We start from the raw sequence: 19634 nt of genomic DNA on the forward strand, positions 1-19634 counted from the left end.
ACGGAGATCAGATTCATTTTTCTTACCAAAAGGCGAGAATGAAATGTTGAGAAACAAGAAAGCCAAAGAATATTAGTTAAACAAATCTCAGGGTGGTGGATTTAATCCCTGGTCTCATAACATACATTCTTCCAAGACGTTATATATAACGAGTGTGATAGAGTCTAACAATATTTCACAATTATTGATTTTTTAATGTATTTTAGATCAATGAGAATGTCATCTGCAAGAATCTCTAACCATTTGGATTGCCTCTGTAGAAATACCCCCTTGTGCTTGGTGTCATTAAATAACAACTGTTTAGGCTTGAGAGGATATTTATCAAACCTAGAATAGGTTGTTTAATTTCTAAAATGTCTCCAAATGTTAGCAGTTGAAAAACCTAATCATTTTAGCCATTTTAGAATAGACAGGGAACACACCTCCTTCACTCACGTTAATGAAATCCTCCAACAACAGCAACAATTGGACAAACAGTTTTGGAAGCAAACCATTTAGGTTGATATTTTGATACGTAATCATTCCCCTGGATGCATAGGCAGTTTATCTTGGGTTGATAGCTTTGGGTCTCTGTGGAGCTGATATTGCAGCATAAGGTTTGGAAAGGTAGTCATAACATATCCTACACTAGAAATGGGAGTACTTACATTAGAGACAACTTCGCCTTTTAACCTATGAAGCTGAAGGAGTGGCCATGATTCCAGCCAAAGACACAATGGGGTCCTGGTTATGTGGATAGCTTGGAAACATACATTTGAAGAACACACTACTTAAGAGGAAGGTGTGGAAAATGTCTAGCCAAATGAAACCAACAGCTTATTTCTCCATGATCCAAGTGAGAAAAAAAGAGCTTAAACAAATTTCTGAAAAACACATCATGTGATGGACGGTTCCACAGGAGATCAAGCAAAAAAAGGGAAAGGGAAAGAAAAGGAGAGAGGGATAGAAAGAATGTGAGAGAATAGTAAAAAAACAAACCTGAGCATCACTCCGTTCATTCGAATAGCCCTCTTCCAGTCCTTTAGAGTAGACTTGCCAGCCAAATGGACAAATTCTTTGGGACTGATTATTTGATCATTGTACTGAAAAGTAAAGGAAGAATGGGTTTAAAAATAAATAGTTTTCAATACACATTATATAAAAATCTAATAGTACCAAATGGTCCACCCTCCTCCTCAAAAGCACACAGCAACAGATTTGAACTATATATTTTTATGAATCTCTATCCCCTAAAACTCGGCTAAAAGAAAGCTTTTTAGATTAATTAGTTACCCTTCCTTAAGTTTGGCCATAAACCCCACTCTAGACAAGCCAGTCCTAAAGACAGTCCTTCCACATTGTACAAAATCAAATACTTCCTAAAGAAAGCCCCTGTTGTATCTTTCAAATCCAAACGTTTACGCTCTTTGGGCTATTCCATAATGCACAATTCACCCTCTAGTCCCTTGAAATCCTCTAAATAACATCTCTTCTGCCCTATACTACTACCTCAATCTCTGAAGTTAGAACATCAACACCATGACCTCTTCAAAAGATAGCCTTTCAGCCCCTGAAACCAATACCCTTTAACAAAGAGAACTCTTTCAGCTCGCCACTACAAACTTGCAGGGACAGCCTTTCTATCCCACTGCAACAAACACACCAGACCATGCTGATTCCCACAGTTGGCTCTAGTGTCAGCATCCTCTCAGACTCTGCTCTAAAAGCTACCTTTTCCAAATGGACCATTCTATCTCATGTCAGGAAACGTTTACCAAAGGGATATCTTCTACTAAATGCCAAAGCAATATCTAAGGACAGCCCTCCACAAACTGTTCCTAGGGTGTACCCTTTCATCCCAAACATGCATTCTTCCCTTAGATAACCATTTTAATTGTTCACCTGCAAACACTTTTGACAAGCGTTGCTAACTAATTCTTTCTGCCCAACAGTATTTTTCAATCTTGCTAAGATCAGCTCTCCCATATAGCACTGCAACAAATTGCCTCCAGAGGATCTATCTCTTTAACCTATTGAAAAGACTTTCAAGAAAAGCTATTTCATCCAACCCATCTACAAACCTCTTCTTACGGGTGGCCATTCCAACACCTCCACCAAAAACTCTTCCTCAGTAGAGCCATATGCCTATACTTTTATGTAAGCTTTATCTCAAACATCAAAACCTCTTCAGAAAAACAACCTTCAAGTCTACACAATGGTGGCCTCTTATAAAAGACAAACTTTCAATCTGATGCTCATGCAAATTCTCTCTAAAGACAACTTTCTAAACTCACAGCGCCTAAAGTCATTCAGAGGGATGCTTATCCACCTCACCAAGCAGAGAAGTCCCTTGCTTACAACAGTCAGTCTTACCATTATAAACCACTGCAAATGTTTCCTAAAACAACCCCTTCACAGCCACTCCACACTGCAAAAAATATTTTCCCATGAAAACAGTCCTTCTTTGTCACCTGTACACACTTCACATTGATTCCAGGACACACAAACTTGCTCCAAATCAGGTTCGCCTTGCTATCTCCACAAGTGATAGCATAAGCAAGCTCGGCTTCCACGGTCTCCTCTTCCTCTTCCATTTTCACTTCTCGGTGACCATGCAGGTAGGATGTCATAGTGGACAAGATAGAAAGAAAAAGTCAACTATTGTAATAACTTATCATTGCCATTATAAAAAAAAGTAATCCGGAATCATTCAATTCGGTATTATGATTATGGAAAATATTTTCTCTGAAATCTTAAGCCATGCAACGTTTATTACAGGTAGATAAACTGAAGACAAGTATGTTTTGATGAAACTTGCCACGTGTATCCAGTAGCTACAAAAGCCTCATTAACTTCGGGACTCATTATGTGTTTAGCCTCATGCTTGCTGTCTTTTACAAAACTGAATGGGCCACCTGGCTGACCTGTGTACATGCTACAATGCTCTCTATCACCTACATCACATAATGCCAGCTGAAGTGAGCAGCACTTGGTCCCACTGTTACTTTTCTTTTAACAGATAGTAGATAATTGAGAACATGGCGATTTGACACCCCTAAATCACCCAAGGTCAACAGTCATCAAAAATCATCCGCATTGGATCTTTTATTCAACTGTGCATATAAAACAGGTTAATACACTCACTTAATTTCACAATAGGAGACTGCGCTTGGAGAAGGTAGGGAGTTCACCTCATCACCAGGTTCTATGGTATGAAGAATGAAGTGAAGGCTTATTTGATAGGTTTGTTTTTCAGAAGTCTTCTGAATAGCAGCTGATGCAGTTGTGCCATCAAGGATTTACTGAGTGTGTCTGATACCAGGACCCTGTACTCACAGAGAGCAGCTCCAGTCTATTCGCTGCTTATATTACCTTCAGCAAAGCTAGGACCACTTCCGAGCATTTCATTTTCCACAGGCCCTAAATTCATGCACTGCATTTTCCAGCCGCCTCTAAACTATTTATTTGCAGTGTGTGCCTCTCTAATCAAAGTCCCTTTTTCACCCCCATGATTCTCAAGACAAAGTAATATTTTGTTTGATGCAGGGAATCAATCTCTCAATGTTCATGTTATTTACCTTCAGTCTAAACAGAATAGAAATGGTGTTGAACTATTGCTATGTATCACAAAAACCAGCTGAGGAAGAGGCTTAACACTGAATCCTCTTTAGAAGTTAAAGACTAGATTGAAATCACTGAACTGGCTCTTGGTCACAGGCAGCCCAATTGTCTTCCATCGAGATGGGCGAGTTGTGAGGGCAGGAGGATAATTTTATGCTAACCTCATTAGTTTCTTCCTTGTAATCAGTCAATATTAAATTTTTGGTTTCCGAAAGTAGAATAGTCTCCTTGGAACAAAAGTAGAACAAGTAGATTTCATAAGAAGAGCTGATGTGGAGTAAACGGTTGCCCATAGATTAACTCCCAAAATAGGATTGTGACCGCCCCTTATAGATTCGGTAATTGGAGAGCGTGTTATAGGGGTCCCTTCCAAATACTGAATCAGTAAGAGATGTATCAATGTTTTGTTACTGACATTTAGCAGCAAAACATTTGAAAAATTACTGATTTCCAAATTGGGGTGGTTTACAAATCGCAGAAGGGAATGTAAGCAGAAAATAAATTTGTTGCGGAGTATGCAGTGGTCCAAGGGACCACTGGCAACTCTCAACATTTTTTTTTAACAATTATGTTTTCTTTTCAAATTCAGCACTGTGTCCTTTAAGGAAAACAGTCTGCATTCAAAACAAAAAAAGTAGGTCTGCTGACGCCTGCAGGCCACCATCCCTGTGAAGGCCACCAATCGAAGTGAGTCACAATTCGTGACCCACCTCATATTCATGCGGTAGGTCGGATTACAAGACACTAAAAATCATAATTTTACAATCCTATCTATAGGTACACACTTTGGTTATTAAATGTCTTTACTGGTCCCTAATATACTGGTCACAAATTGCAACCTTCTATTTCTAGTTTTGTATAACAACATGTTTTTAACCACCAGCCTACTACTCAACTTAAAATGACTTTGGTAAAATGTCTTTTAATGCCCATGCAGTTCACAAGAGGCTTTCACTTAAAATGTATTCACACTAATGTTCCGAGTGAGTAACACCAGTGTGAGCAGGATCATTTACTGCTAGTAGCATCAAACAAACTAAAGAACATTTGGATTCATCATTGCTGCTCAATGTGCCTTGGATATTTGTCCTTTTAGTTTATCTTGTTCTCCAATTTCAGTTCCTTTCCACTAACATTCTCTCAAATATTCAGAATTATAGCACATCCCCCAAGAGTCGTGTTTGCATGCAAAGGATAGCTTCAATGCAAAGAGGTGGACTAGCCAATAAGAGAAAAAAGCATTTAATGACAGGACAGTGTCTTTCTAATGTCTGACATGAGAATGGTACTGGCCAGATTCTCTGCCTCTTCCCGGACGGACTCCTGTTTGGAAGTCAGAAAGTATGGAGTTATCTTCAATGAATTGTGACATCTGGGCGAATGCTGCTCTTTCTATCAGTTTACCCAGAAGAAGTCCATTTGTAACTGGCCTGGAGTTGTTTGAGACATCAGGGTCGCATTTTTATATTTTAATAATGGGTGTATATATGCCCTTTTTAAGTTTTCTGGAAAGATTCCTGTAGTTAAAGAATTATAGATGATTTTGATTGTTCTTACTGGTGTGGCAGCAGAGGTAGTTAAAAGAAGGTTCTTGAAGATATGTGGAGGACAAGGGTCAGGAAGGCAGCCGGCTGGCCTGCTTGCTTAGGCCAGATTCATAAATTCATCAATGGCTTAATTGTTTGGTTAATTAAAAAGATAACAATGTTACATATGTTCATTCTTTAATTAAGTATCCATAAAACCTGTAGTTTGCAATATAAATTATAGCTCCTCATACCGTTACTCCATTCAATATGTCTTTACATCTTCCCAATAAAATCAAGTAGATTAATTCCCTTTTAAAAAGTTAGCAAATAAAAATGTTAATTTATAGTAAAAGTGACAGTACATGCATATGGTTTATAAGAGCCTGTTCATGAACCTTGAGGTACTTTAACAGTTTACAATTCAGTTGGGGATCTGACGGATAAAGGCCCTGTATAATAGCTGCCCTGCATAGCTTGATCCCTCTGGCAATAAAATCTTTCCTTAGTAAAGTGACTTGTGCGTATATAAATAAGGGTATATGCAAATTAGGTGAATCCTCTTTTTTCTGCACAAAGTCTGCATGCTGTGGCTCTATTCTGCTTCCAACTACTCGGTTGATCCGCTGTTGAGGGTAGCTGGCCAAAACGAAGTGCCAGCAAACGTTTCTTCAGGTATGACATAAAAGTGAGACTTCAGGAGGGTGACGGTTTTAGAATCTCGTAGCTTTTAAGCACCATCCAGGTGTGTGATCGTTGGCTGAAGCGGTTTTGATCTAATAACAGAGAGTCAAATGTTTCTGCTTTTCTTATATGTTTAAGACTTGTAACAGATAGGTTCTTATTCCACAACTTAACTGTGCTGGTGGATGCTAAAGCTTTAAAAAGATATTTATTATATATGGATTTTTTTTTATCATATTCAGCTTCTGACTATAGAGCTTTATTGAGTATTGAATTTACTGAGTTTAGTTTTATTTTGTACCAGCTTTTTATGGTTGTGTACGTTCTCCCTACTGTTTCGTTTATTAGCCCGGATTTCGGGCACACCTGTGTTGGTGATGCATTTTGAGATAGTTGAAAGACCTGTTTGTAAGTTGTGACATGCAACTTATTCAGAAGTGTAGAGTCTTTCCTTGTAGGACGATGCTAGTGTAGGATATCGTTGGGAGCATATTTGCTGCTATTACAGACAACAGTGGTTTAAAGGATGGACCCTCCAGTTTTTTGGCTAATGTGCTGAAAGCCAATGCCAGAGCATTGGCCTTTTTTGACACAAAATTCTTCTGTTCATGGCAAATGAGTCTGTTGACTATATCAACTCCCAAATACTTATAGCTGGTTACGTCTTCCAGCAGCTTTCCATCTAACCAGATTTTCAGTAAATGTCCTGAGCAATTTTGAACCAACATGGTTTTGGTTTTTAATATATTAATTTCCAAATTGTTGGCGATGACATATTCATGAATTTCAGCCAGTGACCTCTGGGGGCCAACTTTGATTAGACTCATTTATACAACGTTCTCTGCGTATGAGAGATTGGGTATGGTTAATTTGCCCAGGCGTGGTGGATGAGAGTTGGTCTGATCAAGCCCTGGTGTTAGAGCTGACATGAACAATTTGAACAAGGGTAGGGCCAGCTTCCACCCCGGATTCATAAATTTCCTTTGTGATAGTTGTTGGAAGGAATGCAGAGGCTGGGATAGCCTACTTCTGGAGGGGATTGTTGGAAGTGGGTTGGTGTTTGTGGTTTTCCTTTGTTTTAAATAGGAGTGCAACATGTCTGCTTTGGTTGTGTAATGATTTGGCAGTTTGTTAGCAAATTCGGGAGGCTTGGCACGCAACATGGCGGACACGCTTTAAGGGTGTTCCCGGACCCCTCCGCTATCCGCCCGTGATCCGCCTGTCCCCGCAGACATCCAGCCTCAAAACTTACCACTGGTGCATCCCTGCAACTCCTGGCATGCATCCTTACCGGCGGAACTCCCCGTGAGCCCGAGTTGTGGGGCTTGCCTCACCGGTGAGAGGCATTCGTTCCCAAGATGGCGGCCTTCATGCTCGGACCTATGGCGGCCGTTCTCTTCAGCGGCATGTGGCCTCACCTTCTGCCGGTCTCTCCAGGCGCGGTGGTGACCTCCAGATTTACTGCGGAGTGCCGTGAGGAGTGACAGTGGACCTCCCTGGCTGGCCTAGGGAGCCGATCGCCGCCTGCTGCCTTCTGGGGTCTCCCTCTCTGGCTGCCCGACATCTGAGCTCGGAGGCTCGTCGCCGCTCCTTCCCCGCCCCGCGCCCGGTGTGGGGCCGGCCTCTCTGTTGGCTAGGGCAGCTAGGGGGTCCGGATCTGAGCCTCTGGCTCCCCTGCGGCAGGGTACTGGCGCCGGTCGTCATTTCGGGCGGCGGAGGAGGAGAAGACACGAACTGACTTCAACCGCGCTCCGGCTGCACCGGTCAGGTGCCTGGGCTGTGGTGATCCGGCGTATGCCCTGGGAGTCGGAGACAGGAGCTACGCTGTGAGGTGAGGTGGTCCCCCGCATGTGCTCTGAGCTCCCCGATGGGAGGCGGGTTCGGCTGCCAGGTCAGGTAGCGTGGGGTCTGAGGTCCCCTCCTCCGTCCCTGCTCGCATCTCCTGCTCCCGTGGCCCTGACCTGGTTCTCGTCTCCACTCCTGCTTGCACGCCCGGGGGTGGTGGAATCGGCCGCACGCGGCGAGCGGCATGGGGCCCTGGGGCAGGGCCTCCTTCACCGACCCCCGCCTCTGATCTGCTCGGGAGGAAGCTGGAGGCCTGAGACAGTTCCTTGGTGCGATGGCACTGCTGCCGACCCCGGGGACCAGGCACTTGTGGCGCTGCTGCCTGTGTGGACCGCCTGGGACGGAGAGGAGGAAAACTGAACCCTCGACTGTTGTGGGCAGTGTCTTGGGCCATACCGGGGCGGTTGGCTGAGCCCCCCTCCCTCTCCTGTGATTACTGCAAACTGGGTGACACGTGCTGGGGTCTTGCCACACACAAGTATCGCATCTGCTGGGCTGTCTTGCGGCTGGAGCTGGTGGAGTGGTGGAGATTCAGCCGTCAATCGGGCGGTGGGGGCGGCCTGTCTGCTGGTGTGGCCTTTCCCCTCCCCCCGCCACTGAGGAGGCCTGAGGCCCTGTACCGAGGGGTGCCCCAGGGCCCTGCCTGGCTCTGAGATGTGATGACGTGGTGAGGCAGCCCGACCTGCGGCTACAACCCCCCCTGACGCTCCGGTGGGGTGCGGGAGGTACCTCGACTGCCATCTCGGGCAGTAGCAACCCCATCTGTGGTAGCGCTCCCCCACCCGGGCAGGTCCACGCCGGGCGTATGCCGGAACCCATTGTGAGCCCTCATACTGCCTGGGACCTACGCACGAGATCCGGAGACCTACGAACCACCACGGATCTGTCGTGGAGGTGAGGTGCGGGGGTGCGTGCCAACTGAAGCTGGCCTGCTGCTGTGCCTGCCCTGGGTGGTGGAGATTCGGCCGTCGATCGGGCGGTGGGGGCGACCTCTTCGCGAGTGTAGCCTTCCCCCCCTCCTTCCCACCACTGGGAGGTGCTGGGGCCCTGTACCGAGAAGCACCTCATGCCCTGCTTGACCCCGGGTCTCAGTGATTTGCTGTGGTGACCCGACCTGCGGTGGCAACCCCCCTTGGCGCTCTGGTGTGGTGCAAGGGTACCTCGACTGCCTGCTCGGCCAGTGGTGGCCTCGCCTGTGACGGTGTCCCCTCCCAGGCAGGATCCATGCCGGGCAGTGGCGGTCGATTGTAGCCTCCACTATAGGGTGTCGGCCACCATATGATGGCGGTGCTCAGGTGGTCCCGGCATCATCCATGTTCCTTCCCGGGACTCTGGCCCCGCCCCTCGCCGACAGGTGATGGACCTCTGTTCCTCTTCTCACGCTGACCCGGGAGCCCCGGCCCGACACCAACTTGGGCCCTTGTAAACCTGTGCGCCTGGGGCTCTCCCCACTGTCCCGCGTGGGTCCACTGCTGAACGAGGTTGGTGGTGGCTTGAGGGGCGGTGTGGGGTGACCGGACCTTGCTCCCTCTCCCCCTTGGCTGCCCTCCCTTCTCATCTTCCTGCCTGCCTGGTCACCCAGAGCTTGAGCTACATTTCTTCTCTGCTGAGTGGCAGTCATGGGTAGGGTTAGGGCACCCAAGACCCCCGCCACCCAAACCAAAATTGACCAGTTCACCACCACGTACTCCGGGGTGACTGGTGGACCCACAGACAAAGAAGCCCCTCCCGCGGCGGACCTTTCTACTATCCTCCAGGCTATCCACGCATCGCAATCTTCAGTTGAGAATAAGATTGCGGAAGTCTGGGTTGATATGACCCTGATTCAACAAGATCTCCGCAATGCTACAGCCCGGATTAAAGAAACTGAGTCCCGCGTATTCACTGTGGAAGACGATGTCCACCAACTGAAGATCCAGGTTACTCAACTCCAGTCTCATACTCAGGAGATGCATCGGCGGGCCGAGGATGCCGAAAACAGGTCCCGTCGTAACAACCTCCGCCTGGTTGGGTTTTCGGAGGGCATGGAACAGGGTCAGACGGCAGACTTTGTCGAACGATGGGTGCGCTCGTGGATGCCCGAAGGCTCCCTCTCCCCCTGGTCACGATCGAGCGGGCGCACCGTTCACTTGCTCCCCGCCCACAGCCAGGAGCTCCCCCTAGACCAGAGTTCTTCAAACTGTGGGGCGCGACCCACAGGGGGTTCGTGGAGTCCTAGGAAGGGGGTCGCAGATTCCCCAGCTTCACTTGTCCCTGCAAACAGACCTGGGACAGCTAATTGAGATCGTTATCAGCTGCTTGCCGGAATGAAAGGCAAATGTGCTTTATCTGTTAATCTGTGTAAACGATGCTTAGGAGCAGTCCTGGCTCTTTGTGAAGACAAATATGTGTTTTTTTGATTGGAAATGCACAGAGTTAAAAACTGGGCTGGGAAGTTCATGCTTTTAATTTTAACGGCATTTAAACAGCCCTTAGTGCCCCTAAAGAGGTGTTGATGGGACAGTTATGTAAAACTACGCTCTGGTATTACTCAAACCTACATTTTAAAAGCACCATTTTATTGTAAAACTATTCGCACATTTTGCAGCACTCTATCCCACCCTGTGTGTAATGCAAGTATAAAAAATTGACTTACATATTCACAGTGCTTTCCGTCACAGGTTGTGACTTCGTAGCACTAAAAATACACATCACTATTCTTCACTGCACCAATCAAGATTTAAATCTGTGGTTCTCTGTTTACACACAGACCTCTGCAGTGCATTAACTAATATAGGTTCCATAATGTACTCCAGTGCACTTCCAACTGAGAAATAACTTTTTTTATTTATTTTTCATTTACGCTACCCATTATTTTATATGTTGATATCTGAAGGTGAAAGACCTAAAAAACGTATAGAATAGTTTGGGCTTATTTATGAGAGGCTTGCATCTCCAGAGCATCACTTTTTTTGATGCTCCGGTGGCGCAAGCATCTCAACCATACCTATAAGGCAGAGCAAAGTCACCTTGCGTGGCTTTTCATTGGCTCATTGATATGGTGTAAGACATAGCAGCATTATGCAGCTCACATAGAAATAGGAAAACACCTCTCAGGATTGTTTTGGTGAAGGAAGGTGCCTTTTCCCGTACAAAAACAATCCTGCCTACACTGGTGCTAGGCAGCAATTTGAGAAGGGAAAAGCGCTGGAATGCACCGTATTTCATAAATACGGTGCATTCCTGCCCTTTAATATTGGCATAGGGCAGCGCCGCAAGAAGACTTGCAGCGCTGCACTATGCCAATTCCTCATAAATGAGAACCTTTGTTGTTAGATACACCTTTGACTACACCCCTACGCTCAATGACCTTTGGTTTGCTAAACACTGTTTAATATCATTTCCCCACCGTAAAAATTATTTGCTGTGGTAATTGGGGGCTGTCAGTGTAGGAGAGTAAGATCTGCTTTTTATGCTTACCAACACTTTTTGCTGATGTTTCACTGTTTTTCGACTTTAGTCTGGCTGGGGCGCTGCTATTCAGGACCCCAGCCTAGCTGCTTCCTCTCTAAAATGGATTCCATGTACATTAGGTACATCACAGATTGAATTCAGGAGTGCCCTTATAAGTCCCTAGTATATAGTATACTATGTACCCAGGGCATAGGTAACCCAGAGGCCTACCAGAGGCTGAAGCATGCATTATGCCACCCATGGGAAGCCCTCCAAAATGACACCACAGGTATGCTACTGCAGCCTGAGTAAGGTGGTGCATGCACCCCTTACTGTGATATAGGTTACCTGTATCACTTCATATACACACACATATAAACCTATAAGTCACTCCTATGGCAGGCCTTATCAATCCTGTAGGCAGAGTGCATGGTTTTCATGTGAGAGGGTGCCCCTGCATGAGCAGAGCCCCTCTGCAGCGTTCAGAGTCTATCCTCTGATGCTGTCTGTGGTGCAGCCTGACCATATACTCTTAAGTGCATTATAACCTCACGGTAAATGCTAACTTTGGGTTGGCTGCACGGAAACATGTTGTGTTTGGTGTCAAGCACCTTGGAATCCTACCCCCACACCAGTAACTGGTGTGGGAGTAGGATCCCACCCTTCCAGAGGGAGAGACATGACATCACTGGTATACCCGGTACCAGCTTAACTGAGCCCTGGCATCACAAAATGGATGCTGCCGCCACAGACACAAGTCTGGCCTTCTGCTGCTGACCGAATCTCCGGCAGGGGAGGCCTGGACAATAGGTTTCCTGTCACAGGGAGGTGTAACTACCTCCCACACAGGCTGATGTGTATTGGGGCTGGGTGGGAGCACTCTCAGAGTGCTTTGAAGTCCTGCACTGGGGGCACATTTGGTGTCCCTGTGCATAGTCCAGCTCAAACCGGTTCAGGGGCTTCCAGCCCCTGCTCTGGTGGAAACTGGACAAAGGAAATGGGTGTAGCCACCCCTCTTTCCAAACCCTCCCATAGGTGGGTCCCTAGAGCTAGTCCAACCCCTTCCTAAGGTATAAGTAAGGAACCCCTGGCAACAGGACTTTGGATATATCCCTGGACGAAGCTCTGCAACTGAATCCTGGACCTTCGACTTTCTACTACAGATTAGAAGGCTGAAGAATCTCCCTTGGAGTCAAGGAGGGACTCCCCTGCTTGGCAGGGACCAACAAAGCATCTGTCCAGTCTGCATCTTTGAAGCTCCCGCCGGACACCGAAGACTTTGCAACACCAGAGGTGGATTTCTAGACTTCCCCGAGGCTGGTCCGAGTCTCCAGCAAAGCTGAGACCCGTAGCTGTCGTGGGTGACGTGGAACCGGAACCCCAGGAGACCGTGCACATTTGAAAGTGCATCACCTTCCTGACGACTCTCAAAGTTGTGTATTGGGTTACTTGTAGCCCAGACTCCGAGTAGAGAATCCACTGAAGACTGCTGGCCTACCCACTCCGAGTGACCCGTGGGCCGCCATCTTGTGATTCAGCTCGAGATACCTTCACGATCCCTTGTCTGTCGACTTGTTGGTCTCTGAGAAGGCAACTCTGATTTTCTTTGGGCTTTCCTGGTTGCTCCAGAAGTGCCCTCACTCCTCCTCGCTGGAAGAGTTCCTCGGACCTTGGTGGTCCACACAGAACCCATTGTTCTCTTCCTGCATGGGGTGCTGTTGCCAAGGCTCGCTGTGTCCAATCGAGGCACCAACACTGCAGCACTCGACATCCTTCATGGTACAACTCGAATCCAGCTCCCTGGTCATCGTCGATGCCTCCTGGTCCTCGTGGCTGAGGAGACAAGCTTCCAGTCAACTCACCTGAAGCACCCGACATCCATGGGCATATTTCTATTGTGCCCCTGGTCACTGGCAAGTGACCCAGACTCTGTACCCTCTGCTTTCAGGTTCTTCTCATCTTCAATCCAGGCTTGGATCTCTTCGGACACTTCGCATTTTCCCAGCAGCAGCACTTCTCCGCCAGCTCTCACTGAAAACGAAGACGCGACCCGACACCATTTGACACCTATGCACCCGGCTGCCCTGGGTGAGGTAACTCGAGTACTCCGGTGCTCCCGTGGGTGTTGGCCCTACACACCTCAAAGTCCAAAATGGTTTGTTCCTAGTTGTTCCCTAAGTGTCCTTAAACTTTAAATCTCTAACCCCGACTTTTCCCATAGAAGCTAACGGGAGCTCGCGGCTGTGTTCTCACACTGCACACGGCCCCCGTGGGTCCCCTGTGTCACTACCTTGGGTGGTTCCTTGCTCACTTTGCCACTGGATGCAAGCTAGCCTGGCTGATGACGGCTGATTAGCCAGAAAGAGACTAAGAGGGTGTGTTTACAAATAAATACATATATTTCATTTATATACCTGGTGTGGTTGTCTTTCATTTAGCCATTCAAGAGATTATAGACTGGTAAAACAAGCTGCTTTACATTCCTTCAAGACTTAGCCTGAAGGCTGCTCTCCATAGCTACCACTAGGATAGCTTTCAATAAAGGTGGTCTTTAACCTATCATCAATAAGGGGTTGTTTGGACTGGTACAGGGTGCCCACTATAACTAGTGGACAGCATATACCAGGCCAAATTCTCACAGTCAGAAATGGGGGTCTCTAGTTGGCAATGGTTTGCACCTTTGTCCAAGTAGGGACCCTTCCTTCTAGTCAGGGTAAGAGGGATACACTACTGAAATAACCCTTGCTCATCCCCTCGGTAGCTTGGCACAAGCAGTCAGGCTTATTTCAGAGGCAGTATGGAAAGGATTTGCACATAACCAACAGTAATACAGTGAAAACACTACAGAAGGACACCACACCAGTTTAGAAAAATATTCAACACTTTATATATTCAAAACAAGACCAAAACGATAAAAATCCAACATACAGTACTTAAAAATATGCACTTTGCGGGGAGCTGGCATCGGTCGGTCCGGATTGCGGTGTGGGATGGGGCAGTGTGTCGCAAGACTTATGAGCAGTGTCCCCAAGCCATGGTGCAGTCATGGTTGTCGAAGTGAGCAATGGCGTCAGTGAGACCAGGGCGGCGAAGTGAAGCGAGACGGTGCGGAGTGCGGTTCCCACAGGTCACGGTGCAAGCAGCAGCTTAGCGGCCGTCGTTAGTGAGACCAGGCTTGCGGTGCAAGATGCATCGTGCCCTCTGCAGTGCCTTCAGGACACGGAGCCAACGGCAGAGTCAGTGACGGAGCTGGTTGCTTTCCCCCCTCTGTGGCAACTGAAACCACAATTTCAGAGGTGGTACCCAGATGTATGTCCTACCTTAAATATACATAGCACCCTGCCCACAGGGGTGTCATGGGCTTTCCTGAGGGGGTGACTTACATGTAAGAAAAGTGAATATTAGGGCCTAGCAAGTGGGTGCACTTGCCAGGTCGACATGGCAGTTACAAACCGCGCAGACACTGCAGTGGCAGGTCTGATAACCCTTTTCAGGGCTGCATGGGTAAGTGGCACAATCAGTACTGCAGGCCCACCATCAGCATTTGATTTACAGGCCCTGGCACCCTCAGTGCACTTTACTAGGGACTTACTAGTAAGTCAAAAATGCCAGTCATGGACACACCAATCCATAATACAATTTACAAGAGGAGAACTTGCACTTTAACACTGAACACCAGTGAGAAGATGCACATAGACACTGAACCAGCAAAAACAGAGTCAAAACTAGGAGGTCAGAAAGGAAAAAACAGGGGAAACATGCCAAAAGATGTTAGATCTAACAGGGGCATTTATGGTTGTCGATAGATGTTGATGAGGAGGAGAAGCAGTTTCTAGAAAATTTTGTCAGAAGGGGTCCTTACGCCTAAAAAGCTTTCACAAGGGGGTCTCAACATCAAAAAGTTTGAAGACCACTGCCCTAGACCGTTCATCCTGCGGATCCTCAACTTCAAAGATCGTGACGCTATCCTGGCTGAGTCCCGCAAAACGCAACCTCTTAAATATGAGAACCAGACGATCATGATCGTTCCTGACTACACCCGGGAGGTCCAGAACCAGCGCCGTTCCTTTGGAGAAGTTAAACAGAAACGCTCTCTTAACATACAGTATAGACTCCTCTTACCGGCCCGTCTGCGAGTGGTGTTTCAAGACAGAACTCTTTTCTTTGATACCCCTGATGCAGCGTGGACATGGGCGACAGAGGACCGCCCGTGCCGTTTTATTGTTTTCTGCACCAACACCTCTTTTCTGCTTCATGGCAAGCACGCGCCACTCACCACTATAGCAGCATGTTCACTACCTCTGGATACGACCCCACTCCAGCTGTTTCTGTCATCCTTGCCGGCTGTCCGGCCCCTTACACGCTTTCCCCCTGCCTGGTGATCATAGCGGGGCGTCATCGCTCCATGTAATGTCCTGGAATGTTAATGGCCTGCTAGATAAGGTTAAGCGTACAGTGGTCCTGCGGTATGCCCAGCGTCACACCGCAGAAGTACTCCTGCTTTAGGAGACTCATCTGATAGGTAACTGTTGCCCCTTCCCGGAATGCAATGGCTACGGCTGAGTCTGGCACTCTGGGTTCAGTAGGGGGTCGAGGGGGGGTGGCTATTCTGGTGCGTCGCACTCTTCCACTGGTGGCGCGTAAAGTGACACATGACCCTCAAGGCTGTTTTATCCTTCTGGAGGGACCCTTGGGACCGAGCTCTTAACTTGTTGGCTGTTTATTCTGCTCTTACCTTGTTGGCCTCTACACTGCAAAGACTCACTTCCACGATCGCTGCCTTGCCCTTGGGGATGACCGTTATTGGGGGAGACTTTAACGCGGTTATGGATCCTGGCCTAGACACTGCCTCACCCCCCTCTGCCTCTAGGATCGCCCAATCTGGCCTCCTCTCGAGCTGGGCTGCCAGCCTGAGTCTCGGGGATGCCTGTAGACTTTGGCACCAGACAGCACGACACTACACCCACACCTCAGCCTCCCACCACTGCTCAAATAGACTATGTTTTTCTATCTGCCCAGGGGCTTATCAGACCATTCCCCGATGATGTTGCAGGTAGGCTCTCTTCCTCCGTCCTCGCGCCCGATCTGGCGACTCAACGCCTGGTTTCTCCAGGATGAGGGGTTCAGGGAGCAAGTAGGTGCCGAGCTTCGTCTCTATTTCACCAACAATCAAGGTTCGGTGTTCTCCTCTCGTACACTTTGGGAGGCCGGAAAGGCCACCATTCCGGGCTTTGCCAAAGGCCAACTAAAACTTACCTGTACGGCACGTGATTCCCAGCTCACACTTCTGGAGGCGCAGGCCGCCCAGCTCAAGACTCTGCCCCCTGAGGGCAGAACCGAGGCTCAGGACAGGAGGCTTACGTTTCTAAGAGATGAAATCAGACAGACCTCCCTGGAGGCTGCCAAATTGCTCTGAAGATCTTCCGTAGCCAGAGTATACGGCTGGGGAGATAAAAACGGGAAACTCCTCCATCGCCTGGCCACCTATCCTATGGCCAACCGTATACCAGAAGTGATTGGCACAGACGGCGAGATCCACCATGCTCTGACGGCAGTGGCCCAATGCTTCGACGCTTCTTATGCTACTCTCTACTCGGTGCGGACACCTAGCCTTCCACTCCCAAAGCTCCTCCGGCGCAAACGGTTCCACCTTCCGCGCCTTAGCAAATCCGAGGCAGAGGCGCTGGACCTCCCGATCAACCCCGAGGAGGTTCTGGAGCCCATATCGCGCATGGTGGCAGGTAAGACACCGGGACCAGACGGGCTCCCCCAGGAGTTTTATGCGTCCTACCGGGACACCCTGGTTTTGCCTCTTTTGGCAATGTACCGTGAGGCTGTGGATTGCAGCTCCTTCCGTCCTGAGACAGACTTAGCCACCATTGTGGTGATCCCTAAGGCTCAGCCCCCCTCGAATTGCTGTTCGGACTACCGTCCCATCTCCCTGATTAATAACGAGCTTAAAATCTTTGCGTCTGTCTTGGCTAACCGCATAAGGCTGCACTTGGCCAGTCTGGTTCACCCAGACCAATGCGGCTTTATGCCGTTCAGAGAGACCAGGCATTGCCTTCGATGCCTTTACCTTGCCCACGCGAATCGGCACCTGCTGACACCCTATTTGTCCCTCCTTCTCGTAGACTTTGAGAAGGCCTTCGACTCTGTAGATTGGGGTTACCAGGAGGCGGTGTTGGAGGAAATGGGCTTTGGAATCCCCTTCCACAACCTGGTAAAGACGTTGTACTGTCGGCCCCGGGCGCAGGTCCTAGTCAACGGATCTCTGTCCTGTCTCTTTCCTATCAGAAGAGGCACAAGGCAGGGGTGCCCCCTCTCACCACTTCTATTTGCTCTGGCAATGGAACCCCTTGCTTGCCTCATTCGTTCAGACCACTCCCTCACGGGGTGGAAGTGGCCCGGCTTTGAAGAGGACGAAATTGCACTCTATGCAGACGACGTGCTGCTATTTTGACGGACCCTGCTCAGTTGGGACCCCGATGCCTTTGAGCCTTGGACCTCTTTGAGCGCACCTCGGGCCTCTGGTTAAACCCGGCCAAGTCCGTTCTGGTTCCCCTTCACCTTTCACGGGAGTGCTTTGATTGGCAGTCGACTATCCCTCTTCGGCGGCAGTCCTTCAAGTACTTGGGGATCTGGGTGGCCCTTCTCCCCGACCTCGCCTGGTCACTTAACGTCACCCCGCTGGTTAAGCGAGTCCGTGCTGACCTCCTTAAATGGTGAACGCTACCAATGAACCCTCTGGGCAGAATAGCCCTATTTAAAATGATGATTCTACCCAGATTTCTAAACATGCTCCAAAATACGCACCTCTCCTGCTCCAGATCTTGCTTTCATGAGATGGACAGTTTGGCCATCAAGTTTTTATGGGGAGGGCGGAGGCCCAGGCTGGCCCTGGCCTAATGCCGGATCCGCCCTTTGACGGAGGTCTTGGGATGACGAGCCTATACCTTTATTACTTAGCGACTCGGCTCCTTACCGTGCATGACTGGATTAATGGCAGCTGGTCCGACCCAGCGTATCGTCTGGAACTGCACACCCTGGGTCTTTCTAATATCCTGGGGATGCTGTACGGAACCGCTGTTTCCCAAGCTCTCCCTGAGGTCACTCGCGGAGTGCTCTTGGCCTGGCGGGCCTCCTTGTGCCATACCCACTGGTCGGGCAAATTGACCCAGTATACCCCCTTGTGGTGCGGAACCAGACTCCGGGAGGTGGCTACTCTTTTGGGATTCCGACCCTGGGATCTCATTGGGATTTCACTACTGGGTGATGTCTGGAGTGGGACCCACTTACGCTCCTTCCAGGACTTACAGGCCCGGTATTCCCTCCACTCTTCCCAGTTCTACAGATATCTACAGCTCCGCCATGCCCTCTGCTTCTATATATCAGAGTGAATGAAGTAAGAACAATGTCCACAAGGAACTTATTCACAAACAAATGTTATCAATTTTGGAGCAAAAGTTAAACTCCTAACCGATTTAATTTATAAGCCAAACAAAAGTATCTTGTTACTTTGGAGTACTTATTTATTCAGACAAATAACAATTAATTGCATAATTCACAATAATATGAAAAAGTATATATATTTCAGTTTTCAGGCACAAAGAAAATAGTGAAGAAAGTGAAGCTAGAACCCAGTGTGAGTAGAAGTAGCCTATAAGGTGAAATAGATATAAAAAAGGTCTTTCTTTTAAAAAACAATGAGGAGCAAGTTAGCGTGTAACGAGTCTTTTTTGCTCTCCCTTTGTTGAGGTCGACGACGTTTCAACCCTCTCTGGGTACGGGGTCTCATCAGGACATAATCTGGGGACTACAAATAAACAAGGTGTGAGTGCCCGATTCGCACTAGTTATGTAAGTGAATTTTAGGACTCCATTGATTCGTTGGCTTACCTAATTACTTTCAATCGAAAAATGAAGGATGATAGATGAATTCAGGGAGAGCAAAAAAGACTCGTTACACGCTAACTTGCTCCTCATTGTTTTTTAAAAGAAAGACCTTTTTTATATCTATTTCACCTTATAGGCTACTTCTACTCACACTGGGTTCTAGCTTCACTTTCTTCACTATTTTCTTTGTGCCTGAAAACTGAAATATATATACTTTTTCATATTATTGTGAATTATGCAATTAATTGTTATTTGTCTGAATAAATAAGTACTCCAAAGTAACAAGATACTTTTGTTTGGCTTATAGATTAAATCGGTTAGGAGTTTAACTTTTGCTCCAAAATTGATAACATTTGTTTGTGAATAAGTTCCTTGTGGACATTGTTCTTACTTCATAGTAATACCCAGTTCACAGGGACATATGGGTTGCTCTTGTTTGTTATGTCTATATATCAGAGGGCACATCCTTACCTGAATATAGTCCACCCGAAGCTTAGGTCATGACTGGTAACCTGGGGAAAGGTGGAATCTCCCGCATCTATCGCTCCCTTACAAACAACACCCCAACACACTATCTCGACTCCGGAACAAGTGGGAGGGTTGGCTTGGGGCCCTGGAGGACGCTGACTGGAGAGACGCCTTGATGGCTCCC

At 47.8% G+C, this 19634-nt stretch overlaps 1 protein-coding gene across 4 annotated transcripts in view; it reads right to left on the reverse strand.

Annotated features, from left to right (window-relative positions):
• The window catches only part of GMEB2 (glucocorticoid modulatory element binding protein 2), a 156062-nt gene that overhangs the window by 50109 nt on the left and 86319 nt on the right, over positions 1-19634 (reverse strand). For 2 of the 4 annotated variants that reach the window (XM_085619598.1, XM_085619596.1), the window contains exons 4-5: positions 2451-2578; positions 979-1082 (exon numbers count right to left, since the gene is read on the reverse strand). In XM_085619598.1, coding sequence (XP_085475724.1) covers positions 979-1082; positions 2451-2578 — 232 coding nt within the window. Of the gene's footprint in view, positions 1-978; positions 1083-2450; positions 2582-19634 lie in introns of all 4 variants that reach the window. The other 2 variants (XM_085619597.1, XM_085619595.1) reach the window with 1 other exon arrangement.

This window comes from Triturus cristatus, chromosome 7, assembly GCF_964204655.1.
Source record: "Triturus cristatus chromosome 7, aTriCri1.1, whole genome shotgun sequence".
Taxonomy (NCBI): Eukaryota; Metazoa; Chordata; class Amphibia; order Caudata; family Salamandridae; genus Triturus; species Triturus cristatus.